Consider the following 16,893-nt stretch of genomic DNA (forward strand, 5'->3'; position numbering starts at 1 on the left):
TTCATTTGCTCCCACTGTAAACGACAACAGAATAACTATCTTGTGTTAGTTATAAATATATTTCTTGAAGTCCTTAAACCTGGCAATTAGTTACATCTGGTTCGTTCAGCCAGAGAGGAATAGGAAGAGAGAGGCCCAACTCTGCGGAAAGTCTGTCTCCCTCCAGCAGGTTACATTTTTCTTGTTGTTTTGCCCACCAAGCAAGTAGTTTTTATATGGAGGTAAACTGCATGGAGTTTTGGCTTATTTGCTACATGAGGTTTATTTGATTTAATAGAAGTTTCGTAATGCTTAAGAGTGTAATGATATAAGTAGGACATGTGACATCCCAGCAACTTTGAGTAAAAACACTTTATATCGGAATTGTCTCGAGATGGCTATGCATATTCATGGCATGAGGCTAGTAGCATTGCATCTCTACTCATTGAATACAGGCGGTTGATGTCAACAACCCTCATTGAATATTCAAAAAAGGATTACAATAATGAGATGTATCCACCAATCCAAAGTAAGGATAGGCGGGAGCTAGACAGCCCACTGTGCCACCTTGTGGACAACAACTCCCATTGTTAGGGCGGAGAAACATGCATCTTGTCAGTATATCCATAATCTTTGGTTCAGCCTATCCTATGGGGAAAATTAATGGGGAAAGAATAGGGTTTTGGGTTAAATGCCGAAAATAAGGTCTGAGGTTAACACAAGTTTAGGAGATCTTATACGTTTTATTCTATGAGATAATATAAGTCTGTTAACATGACCTTTATGAATGATGAAGACTTTATGTGCTTTTTTAAATTACATAAATGCTTCAAAATTCACAAAAAGTGACGTGTCGTGTATTGGGATTATGCCTTTGTTAAATGTTTTTAAGTGGAACTGAAAGAATGTTGATTTTAGTATCAAGAGGGAATGTTTTAGTGTAACGCCACATACAACAGATAGGAAGTGTGTTGTAGACAGGGGATTGGACAGTAGAGGGAGCCACCCACATCTTGGAGAGATTATATATACTGGGGGAAAAACGAAGGAGAGGGCAGAGCGGCCATTCTGAGGCGTCGCTCTCCGGGGGGGCATGTCACCTGTAACTTATGCTGAAAGCTTGTGATCTTAATAAACCTTATGATCAAAGTTCAGTATGAGCAGACTCCTTTGTTTATCAGCAATAATTGCCACCATTCACCCGATACGACAGACGTTAGCTGATGAAGATTAGCTCTTAGAACCACAGACCTTATTTTCTGCGTTAATCGAAAAACCTACATAAACACCATTAATTTCCACATAGGCTTTGTCCAACGAATCATGGCGGAGTTAGTGTTACTGCAAAAAGACACCATTACTATATCTCTCTGGAGTATCTGGTCAATATAATGGATAATCTGTGGCTCTGCCGAGTCCTATACCTCAGTGGCCGAGTCCCCTAACCAGATGTTCCGGTTTTCAGGAAAAATGGAAAGAGAGCCTGTGAAGCGAATCCGCTTTTGGACGTTAACAACGCGACATTCCATCTTAACTCCTCCACATGTACTGGATTGGTTGAACAGTGCAGAAGAGAACCTCCTCCCCCAACAGTTTTTTTTCTTGTCAAGACCAGGATGTAGGGGATCTAGTTTCAGGCTTATGTTAGGCCTGCTGTATTAGGTTAGGGGAGAGATAACCAAATAGAGAAACAGGATATACAATCGAAGAGTACGGGACAGAATGTAAATAAACGAGCCCAGGGTTCACATTATTCCTCACACTGGATTCACCTCCTATGAATAGCTACACCACCAGAGATAGGAGAAGAGCGATGGAATGAGAATGTTATGTTTAAGGCAAGGAGTTTTACCTGACCACTTGACCTGATCAGGAAAAACTCTGAGCCTGTATGCCAGCCTTCTGCATATCAGTCAATCAATGACTACAAATAGAGAGACACATATGGGTGAATTTATGGACGCTGAAATGGTGGTGATGCATGAGACGATGGGAAGTGATGCATTTTCTTCATTAAATCACTAGGTGGCGGACAAATCAAATCCTGTTTTTCGTCAAACCCTTGCAAGGGAATTAGTGTTGTCTGACTAAAACTGAAGGGGTAGCCTACTGTACAAAATCAAGTAGCTCAATAAGTGTGTAGTGTAATGTGTATTTCAATAATGTCACGTACTTTAGAACTTTCATAATTTGTGAAATGCTGCACAGTACTGGCAATATGTTGGCCAATCTTTCTCAGCAGCAATGATACTATGATTTCTGGATCAACTTCTGAGAAGGAGATGTATTGTGATGTCAATGTCACCCTTCATTCCCCATTGCTTTCCACTGAAACATTCTGTGCTGTATTGTGGTGTTCTCTGTCTCTGACCGTGTACCCTGACCCTGACCTTGTACCGTATCCATGACCTTCAGAGCCTTAATGATTCAAACTCAGACCATAGCTGATGATAGTCAATGTATTTAGTCGTACAATTTCAACTAGATATCCACAGCTATGCATTAAGAAATTCTAGTAACCTACTGGGATAGTGGTGTATATTATAAAATAACTTGGTATTGCTTGCTGTTACTGTATTTCTTTAATTAATGATCTCTTAACAGAATAGAATAGAACGGAATACCTTTATTTTCACAAGAACTTACAAGATATTTGACAGTATAATATTACACATTAAATACATTTTCCAGAAACATAATCTATTGTGCCCAGTGTGAAGAAAATAAAATCAGTAAGATCCTATCACTCTGGATAGTCAGTGTGTGAGGCTATACAGGGCCTCTCTACTCTATAATACAAGACTGAAAAATAGCATATTAGTTTGTCTACAGTACATTAGTCCACAGTTAACCTTTACAGACTCAATTGAAAATGTGGATTCCAGACAGATGTTTGTCATGTTAGGCCTGCAGATATATAGGACTTTCTATAGGAATAGGAACATCAGCCTTGAATTTACTTTCAAGTGTTAGTGTTGATGATCATGCGTCTCTCAGCAATCCCAGTAGCAAAATTGAGCGCAGACATTTTGAATACTAAGGTATTCATTTTCTCATTCATCTAAATTTGTCCTAGATTGACCTAGATTTGTACTAGTGGTATAGTGAATATATTTTCCACATTAATCAATCATAAACAGGCGATGTAAATTTGAACGATTCCGCAGGCAGTTCTGGCTATTTCAGGCCTTTATTGGAAAAAAGGTTTAGAATTGGCCGACAGCACCTTCTCTATCAAGGCCATCCAGGAAGTCCACAATTTCCTCAGCTCTGTTTCCTCTGTTGTGGATAGTGGACAACAAAACACGAATACTGCTGTCACGTTGGTCAGTGGGTAGCATAATTTCTGCTGCCTTCTTGTGGAAATCAATTGACCTGGAAGCATCTTGTTTGACATAAAACAGATGTTGGGCATACCAGTTGTAGAATTTTTGTAAATCCTGTGGTTCCATTCCTTCTCTATCAAGAAGCAGGTCCTCGAATATCTTATCTGCTCTATCAACGCTGCCAGATTCTTTGTACATGGCAGACAGGTCCAGTTTTGCTGCAAGGGAACTTGGGTAGAGTGCAACCACCTCTTCATGAATGTTGACTGCATTTTCAATTAGACTATGCCTCATTGGGTTCCTTTTCTCTTCTGGAGAGAAAATCTTCCATTTGTAACACTGCGCAAGACGCTTCTTCAGTTGGCGTGAATCAGGGTGTCTCTCCAGGGTCCTTCTTGCCAGGTCAATGCTTGAATCATGAGAGATGTAATCTCTGAAAAATGATAGTAAGATTCCAAATCCACCAAAGCTGTCCAAAGGCTTCTCTGTCACTTCCTCTGCAAGTTTAAGTGCTTCCTCAACCTGGCCACTCTCTGCAAGCCTCTGCAGGTACATCATTGTGATGGTCAAGTGTTCTGGATCCAATTCTCTAGCAATCCGTAGCTGCTCCAACATCTCAGATCGCAGCTTCGGGGTAATGTTTTTCCTATCAAACGATTTACTAAATGCAATGGCGTAACCGCAGCGCAGTACCTTGTTCTCAGGGTCCCCTTTTAAGGCCATCCGGAAGCAATATACTGCTGCCTTCCTCTTGCTTACATCGAACTTATTCAAAGTCCAGGCCCTTTCACCCCACACTACACCTGGGCAGGGTGAGGGGTTGTCCCGCAATAGTCTGCCCACCTTCTCCACATAGGTCTGGCTCTCTGTCAGCTCCCCTTGGTGATAGTGCACCCAGGCCAGGTTCCCATAGTGGACCACCAGACTTAGCTCCACGTCATCTGGACTGCTTTGGCGAATGGCCTCTTCAGCCTTCTTCAGGCATTGAAGAGCGTCCTCTGTGGAGCCCAGAGCATGGTGTAGGTAAGCCAGGAGGTTATACAGATGACCCGCCCAGGAACATTGAACCCCCTCGCTGCTGTTGATATCTATCATGGTTTCTCTGAGGCTTTGAAGTTTAGATATGCTGTAGTCCAACTTCCAGGTGAAGTGGCATTCCAAACCCTGCAGACTAATTTTCAAGGAGGTCTGAGCCATTCTGGTAAAAAACAAAAACAGTTCAATCAAAATAGTTTAGAACTAACAATGCCTAGGGGAGATATTTCAGACCTGGATTGTATGTGTGTGTGTGTGTGTGTGTGAGTGAGTGAGTGAGTGAGTGAGAGCTTACGTCTTAGTTGGACAAGAGAAAGCCATCTTGTGGAGTTTCAAGAGCAAATGAATGTCTGATTAGATACCTGACTGGCTTCTATCCTGATTTTATACTGGATGGACCACATTCTTATCTTACAATCAGCTGGTCATGCTGTTTACTGCCTCACTTTACAACCAAGTATCAAAGTTTCATTTCTAGCCAAAGTTTTGTTTCTAGCAAATAGAGACTAAAGCGAATGGACATTGCAGACACCATTCCAATAACATCTACATTTAAAGATCAATCAACTGTAATCAACCAACCCATCATCCAAATTACTTAATAAATATTTAGATAACATTTCTGAGAAATTAATGCAAACATAAATCAGTCTTTTTACTCTATGCAAAAGTAAGAAGCACTTTAGTGGATTGCTAACTGACCCATTTTAATTGAAAGTCACAGAAATGTTGAGTTAACACGTTGAGCAAAAGTAGGTTTTGTGTATCACTGTCAAGGGGTGCTGAAGGTGGGTGTGGTGCAGGAATCAAGCGCAGGACGCAGAAGCTCAGTCCAAAAGACTTTAGTGAAATGTTCACGGAGTAAATGAGCACAATAAGCCCGGAGGCGAAATAACGGCGCACACAGGCGTCAAAATAAACGGCGCACTAACATGTGCGAAAACCTCTCCAAACACTGGAGGGAAGTACGTAGCTCAAACACCAAAAACAGAAGAGCAATCACACAAACACAGACACACACAACGAGACTTAAATAGGACACTAACGAGGACTAACTAGACACAGGTGTACAACATCAAGACAAAACCAAACGAACATGAAACATAGATCGGTGGCAGCTAGTACTCCGGGGACGACGACCGCCGAAGCCTGCCCGAACCAGGAGGAGGAGCAGCCTCGGCCGAAACCGTGACAGTACCCCCCCCCCCCTTGACCCCGGCCTCGGGGACGACCAGGAGGACGCGGAGCAGGGTGCGCGGGATGGTCCCGGTGGAACTCCGACAGGAGAGATGGGTCTAGGATGTCCCTCCACGGCACCCAGCACCGCTCCTCCGGGCCGTACCCCTCCCACTCCACGAGATACTGGAGACCCCCCATCCGGCGCCTAGAGTCCAAGATGGACCGAACGGTGTACGCCGGAGCCCCCTCGATGTCCAGTGGGGGCGGAGGAGTCTCTCCTATCTCACCTTCCTGGAGTGGACCAGCTACCACCGGCCTGAGAAGAGACACATGGAACGAGGGGTTAATATTCTTATATTCAACAGGTAGATGTAACCTATAACACACCTCGTTCAATCTTCTCAGGACTTTAAAAGGCCCCACAAACCGCCGACCCAGCTTCCGGCAGGGCAGGCGGAGGGGTAGGTTTCTGGTAGAGAGCCAGACTCGATCTCCGGGTGCGTACACCGGCCCCTCACTGCGGTGGAGATCGGCGCTCGCCTTGTGACGACGGATGGCCCGCTGCAGGTGGACGTGGGCAGCGTTCCACGTCTCCTCCGAGCGCCTCATCCAATCATCCACCGCAGGGGCCTCGATCTGGCTCTGCTGCCAAGGTGCCAGAACCGGCTGGTAACCTAACACACATTGGAAGGGGGGTTAGGTTGGTAGAGGAGTGGCGGAGAGAGTTCTGGGCCATCTCGGCCCAGGGAATGTATCGAGCCCACTCCTCAGGTCGGTCCTGGCAATACGACCTCAGAAACCTACCCACATCCTGGTTGACACGTTCTACCTGCCCGTTACTCTCCGGGTGGTACCCTGAGGTAAGCTAACCGAGACCCCCAAACGCTCCATGAACGCTCTCCAAACTCAGGAGGTAAACTGGGGGCCTCGATCAGACACTATATCCTCGGGTACCCCGTAATGCCGGAAGACGTGGGTAAATAGGGGCCTCTGCGGTCTGTAGGGCAGTAGGCAGACCCGACATAGGGAGAAGACGACAGGCCTTAGAGAACCGGTCCACAACGACCAGGATGGTGGTATTCCCCTGAGAGAGGGGAAGGTCTGTCACAAAATCCACCGAGAGGTGGGACCATGGTCGTTGTGGAACGGGCAGGGGTTGTAACTTACCCCTGGGCAGGTGTCTGGGCGCCTTACACTGGGCGCACACCGAGCAGGAGGAGACATAAACCCTCACATCCCTGGCTAACGTGGGCCACCAGTATTTAGTGCTAAGACAATGCACTGTCCGGCCAATACCCGGATGTCCAGAGGAGGGTGACGTGTGAGCCCAGTAAATGAGTCGATCCCGAATCTCGAGCGGAACGTACTTCCGACCCTCAGGACACTGTGGAGGGCTGGGGTCGGTGCACGCACTCCGCTCGATTTCGGCATCGACCTCCCACACCACCGGTGCCACAAGACAAGACTCCGGTAGTATGGGAGTAGGCTCAACGGACCTCTCCTCCGTGTCATACCGCCGGGACAGCGCATCTGCCTTACCATTCTGGGACCCAGGGATGTACGTGATTTTAAATACGAACCTGGTGAGAAACATACTCCATCGAGCCTGGCGAGGGTTCAGTCTCCTCGCTGCCCGGATGTACTCCAGGTTCCGATGGTCAGTCAAAATGAGGAAAGGGTGTTGAGCCCCCTCAAGCCAATGCCTCCACACCTTAAGGGCCTGAACTACAGCTAACAGCTCCCTGTCCCCGACGTCATAATTACGCTCCGCCGGGCTGAGCTTTTTTGAGTAAAAAGCACAGGGGCGGAGTTTAGGTGGCGTGCCAGACCGTTGAGAGAGAACGGCCCCTATACCAGCCTCAGACGCGTCCACCTCAACCTGACAGGGTAATGCGGGATCCGGATGCGCCAGCACCGGAACCGACGTAAACAGGTCCTTCAGTTTCCTAAAGGCCCTGTCCGCATCAGCTGACCACTGCAGGCGCACCAGACCCCCTTTCAGAAGGGACGTGATGGGAGCTGCCACCTGTCCAAAACCCCGGATAAACCTCCGGTAGTAATTCGCAAAACCCAAGAACTGCAGCACCTCTTTGACAGTGGTTGGGGTTTGCCAATTACGCACAGCGGACACACGATCCACCTCCATTCTCACCCCTGACGCGGACAACCGATAGCCCAAAAAGGAGACCGACTCCTGGAAAAACAGACATTTCTCTGCCTTGACATATAGGTCGTGCTCCAACAGCCTCCTCAATACACGACGCACCAGGGTTATATGCTCGGCTCGGGTAGACGAGTACACCAGAATGTCATCAATGTACACGACCACCCCTTGCCCCTGCATATCCCGGAAAATGTCATCTACGAAGGATTGGAAGACTGATGGAGCATTCATCAACCCATATGGCGTGACGAGATACTCGAAATGACCTGACGTGGTACTAAACGCTGTTTTCCATTCGTCGCCCTCCCTAATGCGCACCAAGTTATACGCGCTCCTGAGATCCAGTTTTGTGAAAAAACGCGCTCCATGCAATGACTCCGTCATGGTCGCAATCAGAGGGAGTGGATAACTGTATTTCACAGTAATCTGATTGAGACCACGGTAATCAATGCACGGGCGCAACCCTCCATCTTTTTTCTTCACAAAAAAGAAGCTTGAGGAGGCGGGAGAAGTGGAGGGCCGAATGTATCCCTGTCTCAAAGATTCGGCTATGTAAGTCTCCATAGCTTTTCTCTCCTCTTGAGACAAAGGATACACGTGGCTCCGTGGGAGCGCTGCTCCTGCCTGGAGATCAATCGCACAATCCCCCTGTCTATGAGGAGGCAACCTGCGTCGGCCCTAGTCTTACTAAACACGAGAGCTAAATCCCCATATTCAGGCGGAATGTGCAGTGCGAGCACTTGGTTTGGACTTTCCACCGAAGTCGCCCCCACGGAAACACCCAGACATCGCCCCTCGCACTGAGCAGACCACCCATCGAGAGCCCTCTGTTGCCACGAAATAGCAGGGTTATGGGTGCTTGACCAGGGAAGACCCAGCACCACTGGGTACGCAGGAGAGTCGATCAGATACAGCTGTATAGTCTCTTCATGACCCCCCTGCGCACACATCCTAAGTGGTGCTGTGATCTCCCTAATCAACCCCGACCCCAACGGGCGGCTATCTAAGGCATGAACGGGAAAAGGTTTGTCAACAGGTAGGAGAGGGATCCCTAAATCTAAACAAAACTTCCGATCAACAAAATTCCCAGCTGCGCCTGAATCTACTAGCGCCTTATGCTGGGAATGAGGTGCAACCTGTGGAAAAGAAACAGGTATACAAAAGTGCGCAACAGAGAGCTCTGGGTAAGTGGGGCGTCTACTCACCTGGGAGGGCTCCCCAGTGCGTGGCCTGTTGTCTTCTCCCCCGGAGAACCCTCCCCAGCACCTGGCCGCAGTGTGTCCTCCACGACCGCACTTGGAGCAGGAGACAGGCCCCCTCGGGCTCCTCCTCCTCCTTTCTCTAGCGCCGGCACCCCCGAGCTCCATAGGGCTCGGCTCGGAGGTGCCGGAGGGCGGAATGGACGGACCCCCCTCGGGACATCCACGGGTGGCCAGCAGGGTGTCCAGACGGATGGACATATCGACCAACTGGTCGAAGGTGAGATTGGTATCCCTGCAGGCCAACTCACGTTGAACGTCCTCCCGTAGGCTACATCGAAAATGGTCGATGAGGGCCCGTTCATTCCACCCTGCGTCCGCCGCTAGAGTCTGGAACTCCAGCGCAAACGCCTGTGTGCTCCTCCTCCCCTGTCTCAGGTGGACTATACGCTCCCCCGCCGCTTTGCCCTCAGGTGGATGGTCGAACACGGCCTTGAAGCGACGGGAGAACTCGGCGTAGGAGATGGTGGTGGCGTCCATCTTCCTCCACTCGGCGTTGGCCCATTCCAACGCCTTGCCCGTGAGACAGGAGATGAGGGCGGAAACGCTCTCGTATCCCGAGGGCACCGGGTGTACAGTGGCCAGGTAGAGCTCCACCTGCAGGAGGAACCCCTGACACCCGGCAGCTGTTCCGTCATACGCCCTCGGGAGCGAGAGCCGAATCCCCCTGGGTTCCGGACCTGGGACTGGTGGACCGGCCGATGGGGTTGGCAGGGTAGGTGGAGGTGGAGGTGTGGGTACCCCTCTGGCCTCCCATCGGTGCAGGGTGTTGATGACGTCCTGTAGAGCGGTCCCCAGTTGTCGTATCTGGTCATCCTAGCCGCGGACATGCTCCTCGAGCGACTCAGGCGTGACTGTTGATCCTGCTGATTCCTTTCAATTGGTGTGTGATTCTGTCAAGGGGTGCTGAAGGTGGGTGTGGTGCAGGAATCAAGCGCAGGACGCAGAAGCTCAGTCCAAAAGACTTTAGTGAAATGTTCACGGAGTAAATGAGCACAATAAGCCCGGAGGCGAAATAACGGCGCACACAGGCGTCAAAATAAACGGCGCACTAACATGTGCGAAAACCTCTCCAAACACTGGAGGGAAGTACGTAGCTCAAACACCAAAAACAGAAGAGCAATCACACACAAACACAGACACACACAACGAGACTTAAATAGGACACTAACGAGGACTAACTAGACACAGGTGTACAACATCAAGACAAAACCAAACGAACATGAAACATAGATCGGTGGCAGCTAGTACTCCGGGGACGACGACCGCCGAAGCCTGCCCGAACCAGGAGGAGGAGCAGCCTCGGCCGAAACCGTGACAATCACATCTTAACATCTTACAGGTAAAGTTTATTAAGGTCAGAGAGCAGGCTCTTTCAGGTCCAAGGTCTAGATGTGTTGTACATCAGAGGTAAAGGTTTAATATTTTATGGCATTGAGTGTTTCTTATTTTATGACATCACGTGTGGTTTAGCTCCCCTTGGTGATAGTGCACCCAGGCCAGGTTCCTATAGTGGACCACCAGACTTAGCTTTTTTAGATACATTTTATTATAATGTTTGAAAGATTTTATGATACGAGTTCTTCTTCTTGAGAAATCAAAACCAATGTCTCATCATCTCATTTTTGGTGAAAGATGGTGAGAGATGTGACATTAATGTTAAATCGCTGTGTGCCCCTTTAAGAGCGCACAAGAGTTATTGGCTGGGCCAGGGTTTCCCAAATTCGTTTTGGTTTTTGCCCTAGCACTTCACAACTGATTCAAATAATCAAAGCTTGATGATGAGTTGGTTATTTGAATCAGCTGTGTAGTGCTAGGGCAAAAACCAAAATGTGCACCCAGGGGGGTGGCCCCAGGACCGAGTTAGGGAAACCCTGGGCTAGGCCAGGGGAGAGAGAAGCCATTATACCTCAGTCGAGATAACCGGATAGAGAAACAGGATAAGAGTACGGGACAGAATGTAAATAAACAAGGCCAGGGTTCACATATTCCTCACACTGGATTGCCCTCTTATTACTATGAACAGATAACACCACAGGAGACAGAATGAGAAGACAGATGGAAGGAGAATGTTATGTTTAAGGCCAGGAGTTTTACCTGACCACTTGACCTGACCAGGCCAAACTCTGAGCCTGTATTCCAGCCTTCTACATGTCAGTCAGTCAATCAATGACTACAAATAGAGACACATGGGTGAATTTATGGACGCTGAACTGGTGATGCAGGGATGGGCAACTACAGTCCTCGTGGCCTGATTGGTGACACACTTTTGCTCCAGGCCCTGTTACCATACCTAACTCCAATAATCAACTAATCATGTTCTTCAGTTTAGAATGCAATTTGTTTAATCAGGTGTGTTAGCAATAGGGCTGCACGAGATGAAGGTGAAGGGATGCATTGTCTTTATTAATACACTAGGTGGCACCTTACACAAAAATCTAATCCTGTTTTTTGTCGAACCATTGCAAGGAAAAGAGTGTTGTATTTGACTAAGACAGAAGGGGTAGCCTACTGTATAGTGATGGGCATTCCGAGTCTTTTCGGTGAGCCGGATCATTTTGCTCTGTTCAACTAAAAGAGCTGTTCATTTGGCTCTCAAAAGGCTCTTCATTAAGTAGTGCTTAAACATTTACATAAATCCATGAAAAAATTGCTCATCTCTAATGTAAAGCAAAACATGCTACCTACCGTTATGTCACATTGTGACATGCAAGTTAAAATAAATGTTTATCTGACCAAATTAATAGATGGCCTGCAAAAAATATGAAGGAAAATAATTCGCGCTTTGGACAGTGTGTGGACCAGAATGATGCGCTCTCCTCAGTTTCTGCAGTGAGGAATTACCATCTCCAGATAATGTTTTTATAACTTATCTACAGATGATTGTTGTCGGCAGCTCAAAACGCAGTGGTAACAGTAGGCTATACAAATCAGGGAGACAAAGAAACGGCTCTTTCACAAATGCGATTCGACGTTCACCAAAAAGATCTGTTCAAAAAGAGCAGTTTGTTCGAGAATGACCCACCATCACTACTACTGTACTGTACAATATCAAGAAGCTCAATAGGTGTGTAGTGTAGTGGGTATGTCAATACTGTCACGTATAATAGAACTTTAAGAATTTGTGAAATACTGTACACTAGGCCTACTGGCAATATGTTGGCCAATCTTGATACTGTGATTTCTGGAGCAACTTCTGAGAATGTGATGTATTCAAAATCAAATCAAATCAAATTTTATTTTCCACATGCGCCGAATACAACAGGTGTAGAACTCACAGTGAAATGCTTACTTACAAGCCATTAACCAACAATGCAGTTTTAAGAAAAATAAGTGACGTCTACTGACACTAGTCACCCTTCATTCCCCATTGCTTTCTACCAAAACTCTGTCTCTGACCGTGTGCCCTGAACATGACCTTTTACCTATATAATTCAAACTCAGGCATACTCATATTGGTTTACACAGCAACAAATACTAAATACTAGGGTCTCTACAGTGTCTGTTTTTGAAAAAGAAAACACAAAACAAAAATATACATACACACAGCTGGACACTATAGTCCATGATCATGACATGATCAAAGAGTATCTATCTTCCTGCCTACGGTTCAAGCGGGTGGGAACGTGTTGTCATAGTAGACCATTTGAAAACAGTTACTCTCAACTATGTTAAACTAATGAATAATGACTTACTTCATTGTCTGAAGCATTTTGTCACCCTAAATATTATTTCATTTCCCTTTGACAGATTACATTTTCATTTGAGGACAGTTGTTCATAGACGCAGGGGGTTAAATAGTTTGGAAAGTGAAGCATGCCGTTCCCTCCTTACGGAGTTCCCCAGCAGGAAAAGCCTAATAAGGACATGCGGTACGTCACATAGAGTAATAATAGTCCCTCTTTAAGAGGCATCCTCTACTGCCTGCAGACTGAAAACCATTGGATCAGTAAAGATGGAGCCCTCACTGGAGTCCTCCTCTCCTCTCCTGCTACAGAGTTTATGGGACAGGATAAGAGCACAAGAAGACTTTCTCCGCTCTCCCTTGTTCCCCGTCCTGTTCTCCCTGACACTCTATCTGAGCTGCTGCCTGCCTTACCTGTGCCTGGACACCCTGTCCTCCAGAGTAGCCCTGGTGCACCACTACAAGATCCAGCCACAGAGCAGGGTGACCTGGGCAATGGCATGGAGCTGCCTGGCTACCTCCCTGCACACCCACACTGTGTTCATCTTCCCCCTCAGCGTTCTGCACTGGTACTGGAGACCAGTGGTCCTCCCTGCCCAAGCCCCTGGGGCTCTTCGTGTGGCCTGGGACGTGCTAGCCTGTCTCCTCCTCTTTGACCTGCAGTACTTTGTGTGGCACGTGTTGCACCACAAGGTGCCCTGGCTCTACCGGACTTTCCATAAGGTGCACCACCGCTACACAGCCACCTTCGCCCTGACCACGGAGCACTCTGGGGTCTGGGAGACCCTGAGTCTGGGCTTGTTTGCGGCGGTGAACCCTGACCTGTTGGGCTGCCACCCGCTCACCAAGATGCTCTTCTTCACCTTGAACATCTGGCTGTCTGTGGAGGACCACTCAGGTTACGACCTGCCCTGTTCCCCTCACAGACTGGTACCCTTTGGGCTCTATGGCGGAGCTCCGCACCACGACCTCCACCATCTCAAGTTCATGGTCAACTACGCACCCTACTTCACACACTGGGATAGGCTGTTCGGCACACTGCTGCATACAGACAAACCGGACACGTATGATGTAGATGTGTTGGATGCTTCAAAAATATGTGATACAGCATCAAGTGGTGTGACTGATGTAAGCCATGCACCAGTGTATGAGGCTAAACAAAGCTGTGTGAAAGACTATGAGGTACAGTTCTGCGGAAAATGAGGAGGACCTTTTCTCTGACCCCACAGGGACCAAACCAGAAATGTGAATGGACATTTGAATGTAGCTCTACAAAGAGTTTGTATCACCTATGTCAGCATTATGTTGTTATATAGTGCAATACTGGGAAGAAAAAGTTGGAGGATCATGTGACTAATAGACTATTACTGTAGCTGCTTCATTACAATGAAAATACAGAACATATATATACAGTGGGGAGAACAAGTATTTGATACACTGCCGATTTTGCAGGTTTTCCTACTTACAAAGCATGAAGAGGTCTGTAATTTGTATCATAGGTACACTTCAACTGTGAGAGACGGAATCTAAAACAAAAATCCAGAAAATCACATTGTATGATTTTTAAGTAATTCATTTGCATTTTATTGCATGACATAAGTATTTGATACATCAGAAAAGCAGAACTTAATATTTGGTACAGAAACCTTTGTTTGCAATTACTGAGATCATACGTTTCCTGTAGGTCTTGACCAGGTTTGCACACACTGCAGCAGGGATTTTGGCCCACTCCTCCATACAGACCTTCTCCAGATCCTTCAGGTTTCGGGGCTGTCGCTGGGCAATATGGACTTTCAGCTCCCTCCAAAGATTTTCTATTGGGTTCAGGTCAGGAGACTGGCTAGGCCACTCCAGGACCTTGAGATGCTTCTTACGGAGCCACTCCTTAGTTGCCCTGGCTGTGTGTTCTGGTCGTTGTCATGCTGGAAGACCCAGCCTCGACCCATCTTCAATGCTCTTACTGAAGGAAGGAGGTTGTTGGCCAAGATCTCGCGATACATGGCCCCATCCATCCTCCCCTCAATACGGTGCAGTCGTCCTGTCCCCTTTGCAGAAAAGCATCCCCAAAGAATGATGTTTCCACCTCCATGCTTCACGGTTGGGATGGTGTTCTTGGGGTTGTACTCACCTTCTTCTTCCTCCAAACACGGCGAGTGGAGTTTAGACCAAAAAGCTCTATTTTTGTCTCATCAGACCACATGACCTTCTCCCATTCCTCCTCTGGATCATCCAGATGGTCATTGGCAAACTTCAGACGGGCCTGGACATGCGCTGGCTTGAGCAGGGGGGACCTTGCATGCGCTGCAGGATTTTAATCCATGACGGCGTAGTGTGTTACTAATGGTTTTCTTTGAGACTGTGGTCCCAGCTCTCTTCAGGTCATTGACCAGGTCCTGCCGTGTAGTTCTGGGCTGATCCCTCACCTTCCTCATGATCATTGATGCCCCACGAGGTGAGATCTTGCATGGAGCCCCAGACCGAGGGTGATTGACCGTCATCTTGAATTTCTTCCATTTTCTAATAATTGCGCCAACAGTTGTTGCCTTCTCACCAAGCTGCTTGCCTATTGTCCTGTAGCCCATCCCAACCTTGTGCAGGTCTACAATTTTATCCCTGATGTCCTTACACAGCTCTCTGGTCTTGGCCATTGTGGAGAGGTTGGAGTCTGTTTGATTGAGTGTGTGGACAGGTGTCTTTTATACAGGTAACGAGTTCAAACAGGTGCAGTTAATACAGGTAATGAGTGGAGAACAGGAGGGCTTCTTAAAGAAAAACTAACAGGTCTGTGAGAGCCGGAATTCCTACTGGTTGGTAGGTGATCAAATACTTATGTGATGCAATAAAACGCAAATGAATTACTTAAAAATCATACAATGTGATTTTCTGGATTTTTGGATTTTCTAGATTCCATCTCTCACAGTTGAAGTGTACCTATGATAAAAATTACAGACCTCTACATGCATTGTAAGTAGGAAAACCTGCAAAATCGGCAGTGTTTCAAATACTTGTTCTCCCCACTGTATGTATGTATATATGTATATGTGTGTGTGTGTGTGTGTGATGTGTTATTTATATTTTACATGGCACTGTTATTCATTTCACAGATTATACTATATCTAACAATCAATGGGTATTGACATTGACTGTCAATCATATTTTGCTTAGATGTTTTACTAAATAAAACACAAACAAGAAAAGCTATCTCAAATGTATCGTGTGTGTACATCTTTAAACCAGAAGTCAAACTGTGAAGGAGAGCACACTCACTCACTATGAGTACACCTACTGTAATATAAATACGGTATCAAAGCAAGTACTGTGTAATGACACACAGTACAATAGCGTAAAAATGACTATTAAACTGTAAATAAATAAGTAAATGCCACCATAATAGGAATGAATGACTGAAAGAATGTCTGAGTTTCTTACTGTTGATCATTCCTAAAATAACCGGGTAAATTACAGTTTTCCGTTACAGTGTATATACTGCAAGGAGGAAGCGCAGTCACAGATTTAAGACCAGTATTTCCTGACCAGTATTTCCTGTTTCAAGACCGAATGGGAAAACTGCCTGAGGACCAGTACATATTATATATTATTTATAAACTCACTGAAATTATGCCTCCCTTCCAACGGATCAGTACATTTCAATGAACTCTTGGCAGAGCTTACCGAAACTAAAACATTACTCACAATACAACTGTCACGCAACATCCTCTGTGCAAAAATATATTTCCAAACAAAACAATGCATGGAAATAGGGAATCATGCCTGATTACAGTGGGGAAAAAAAGTATTTAGTCAGCCACCAATTGTGCAAGTTCTCCCACTTAAAAAGATGAGAGAGGCCTGTAATTTTCATCATAGGTACACGTCAACTATGACAGACAAATTGAGGGAAAAAAATCCAGAAAATCACATTGTAGGATTTTTTATGAATTTATTTGCAAATTATGGTGGAAAATAAGTATTTGGTCAATAACAAAAGTTTCTCAATACTTTGTTATATACCCTTTGTTGGCAATGACACAGGTCAAACATTTTCTGTAAGTCTTCACAAGGTTTTCACACACACTGTTGCTGGTATTTTGGCCCATTCCTCCATGCAGATCTCCTCTAGAGTAGTGATGTTTTGGGGCTGTTGCTGGGCAACACGGACTTTCAACTCCCTCCAAAGATTTTCTATGGGATTGAGATCTGGAGACTGACTAGGCCACTCCAGGACCTTGAAATGCTTCTTACGAAGCCAATCCTTCGTTGCCCGGG

General features: G+C 46.5%; 2 protein-coding genes across 2 annotated transcripts; one reads left to right on the top strand and one right to left on the bottom strand.

Moving 5' to 3' along the window:
* Positions 1-2,651: 2,651 nt before the first annotated feature.
* Positions 2,652-4,676, bottom strand: LOC121553708 (interferon-induced protein with tetratricopeptide repeats 1-like). Its single transcript, XM_041867031.1, has 2 exons — positions 4,636-4,676; positions 2,652-4,503 (listed from the first exon to the last, which is right to left on the bottom strand). Exons 1-2 carry the CDS (start codon positions 4,659-4,661, stop codon positions 3,186-3,188), a joined length of 1,344 nt encoding a protein of 447 aa, XP_041722965.1. The 5' UTR covers positions 4,662-4,676; the 3' UTR covers positions 2,652-3,185.
* An 8,221-nt stretch (positions 4,677-12,897) lies between these two features.
* Positions 12,898-13,830, top strand: LOC121553269 (cholesterol 25-hydroxylase-like protein). Its single transcript, XM_041866288.1, has one exon. It carries the CDS (start codon positions 12,898-12,900, stop codon positions 13,828-13,830), a length of 933 nt encoding a protein of 310 aa, XP_041722222.1.
* The last annotated feature ends 3,063 nt before the right edge of the window (positions 13,831-16,893 follow it).

This window comes from Coregonus clupeaformis, chromosome 37 (genome assembly GCF_020615455.1).
Source record: "Coregonus clupeaformis isolate EN_2021a chromosome 37, ASM2061545v1, whole genome shotgun sequence".
Classification (NCBI taxonomy): Eukaryota; Metazoa; Chordata; class Actinopteri; order Salmoniformes; family Salmonidae; genus Coregonus; species Coregonus clupeaformis.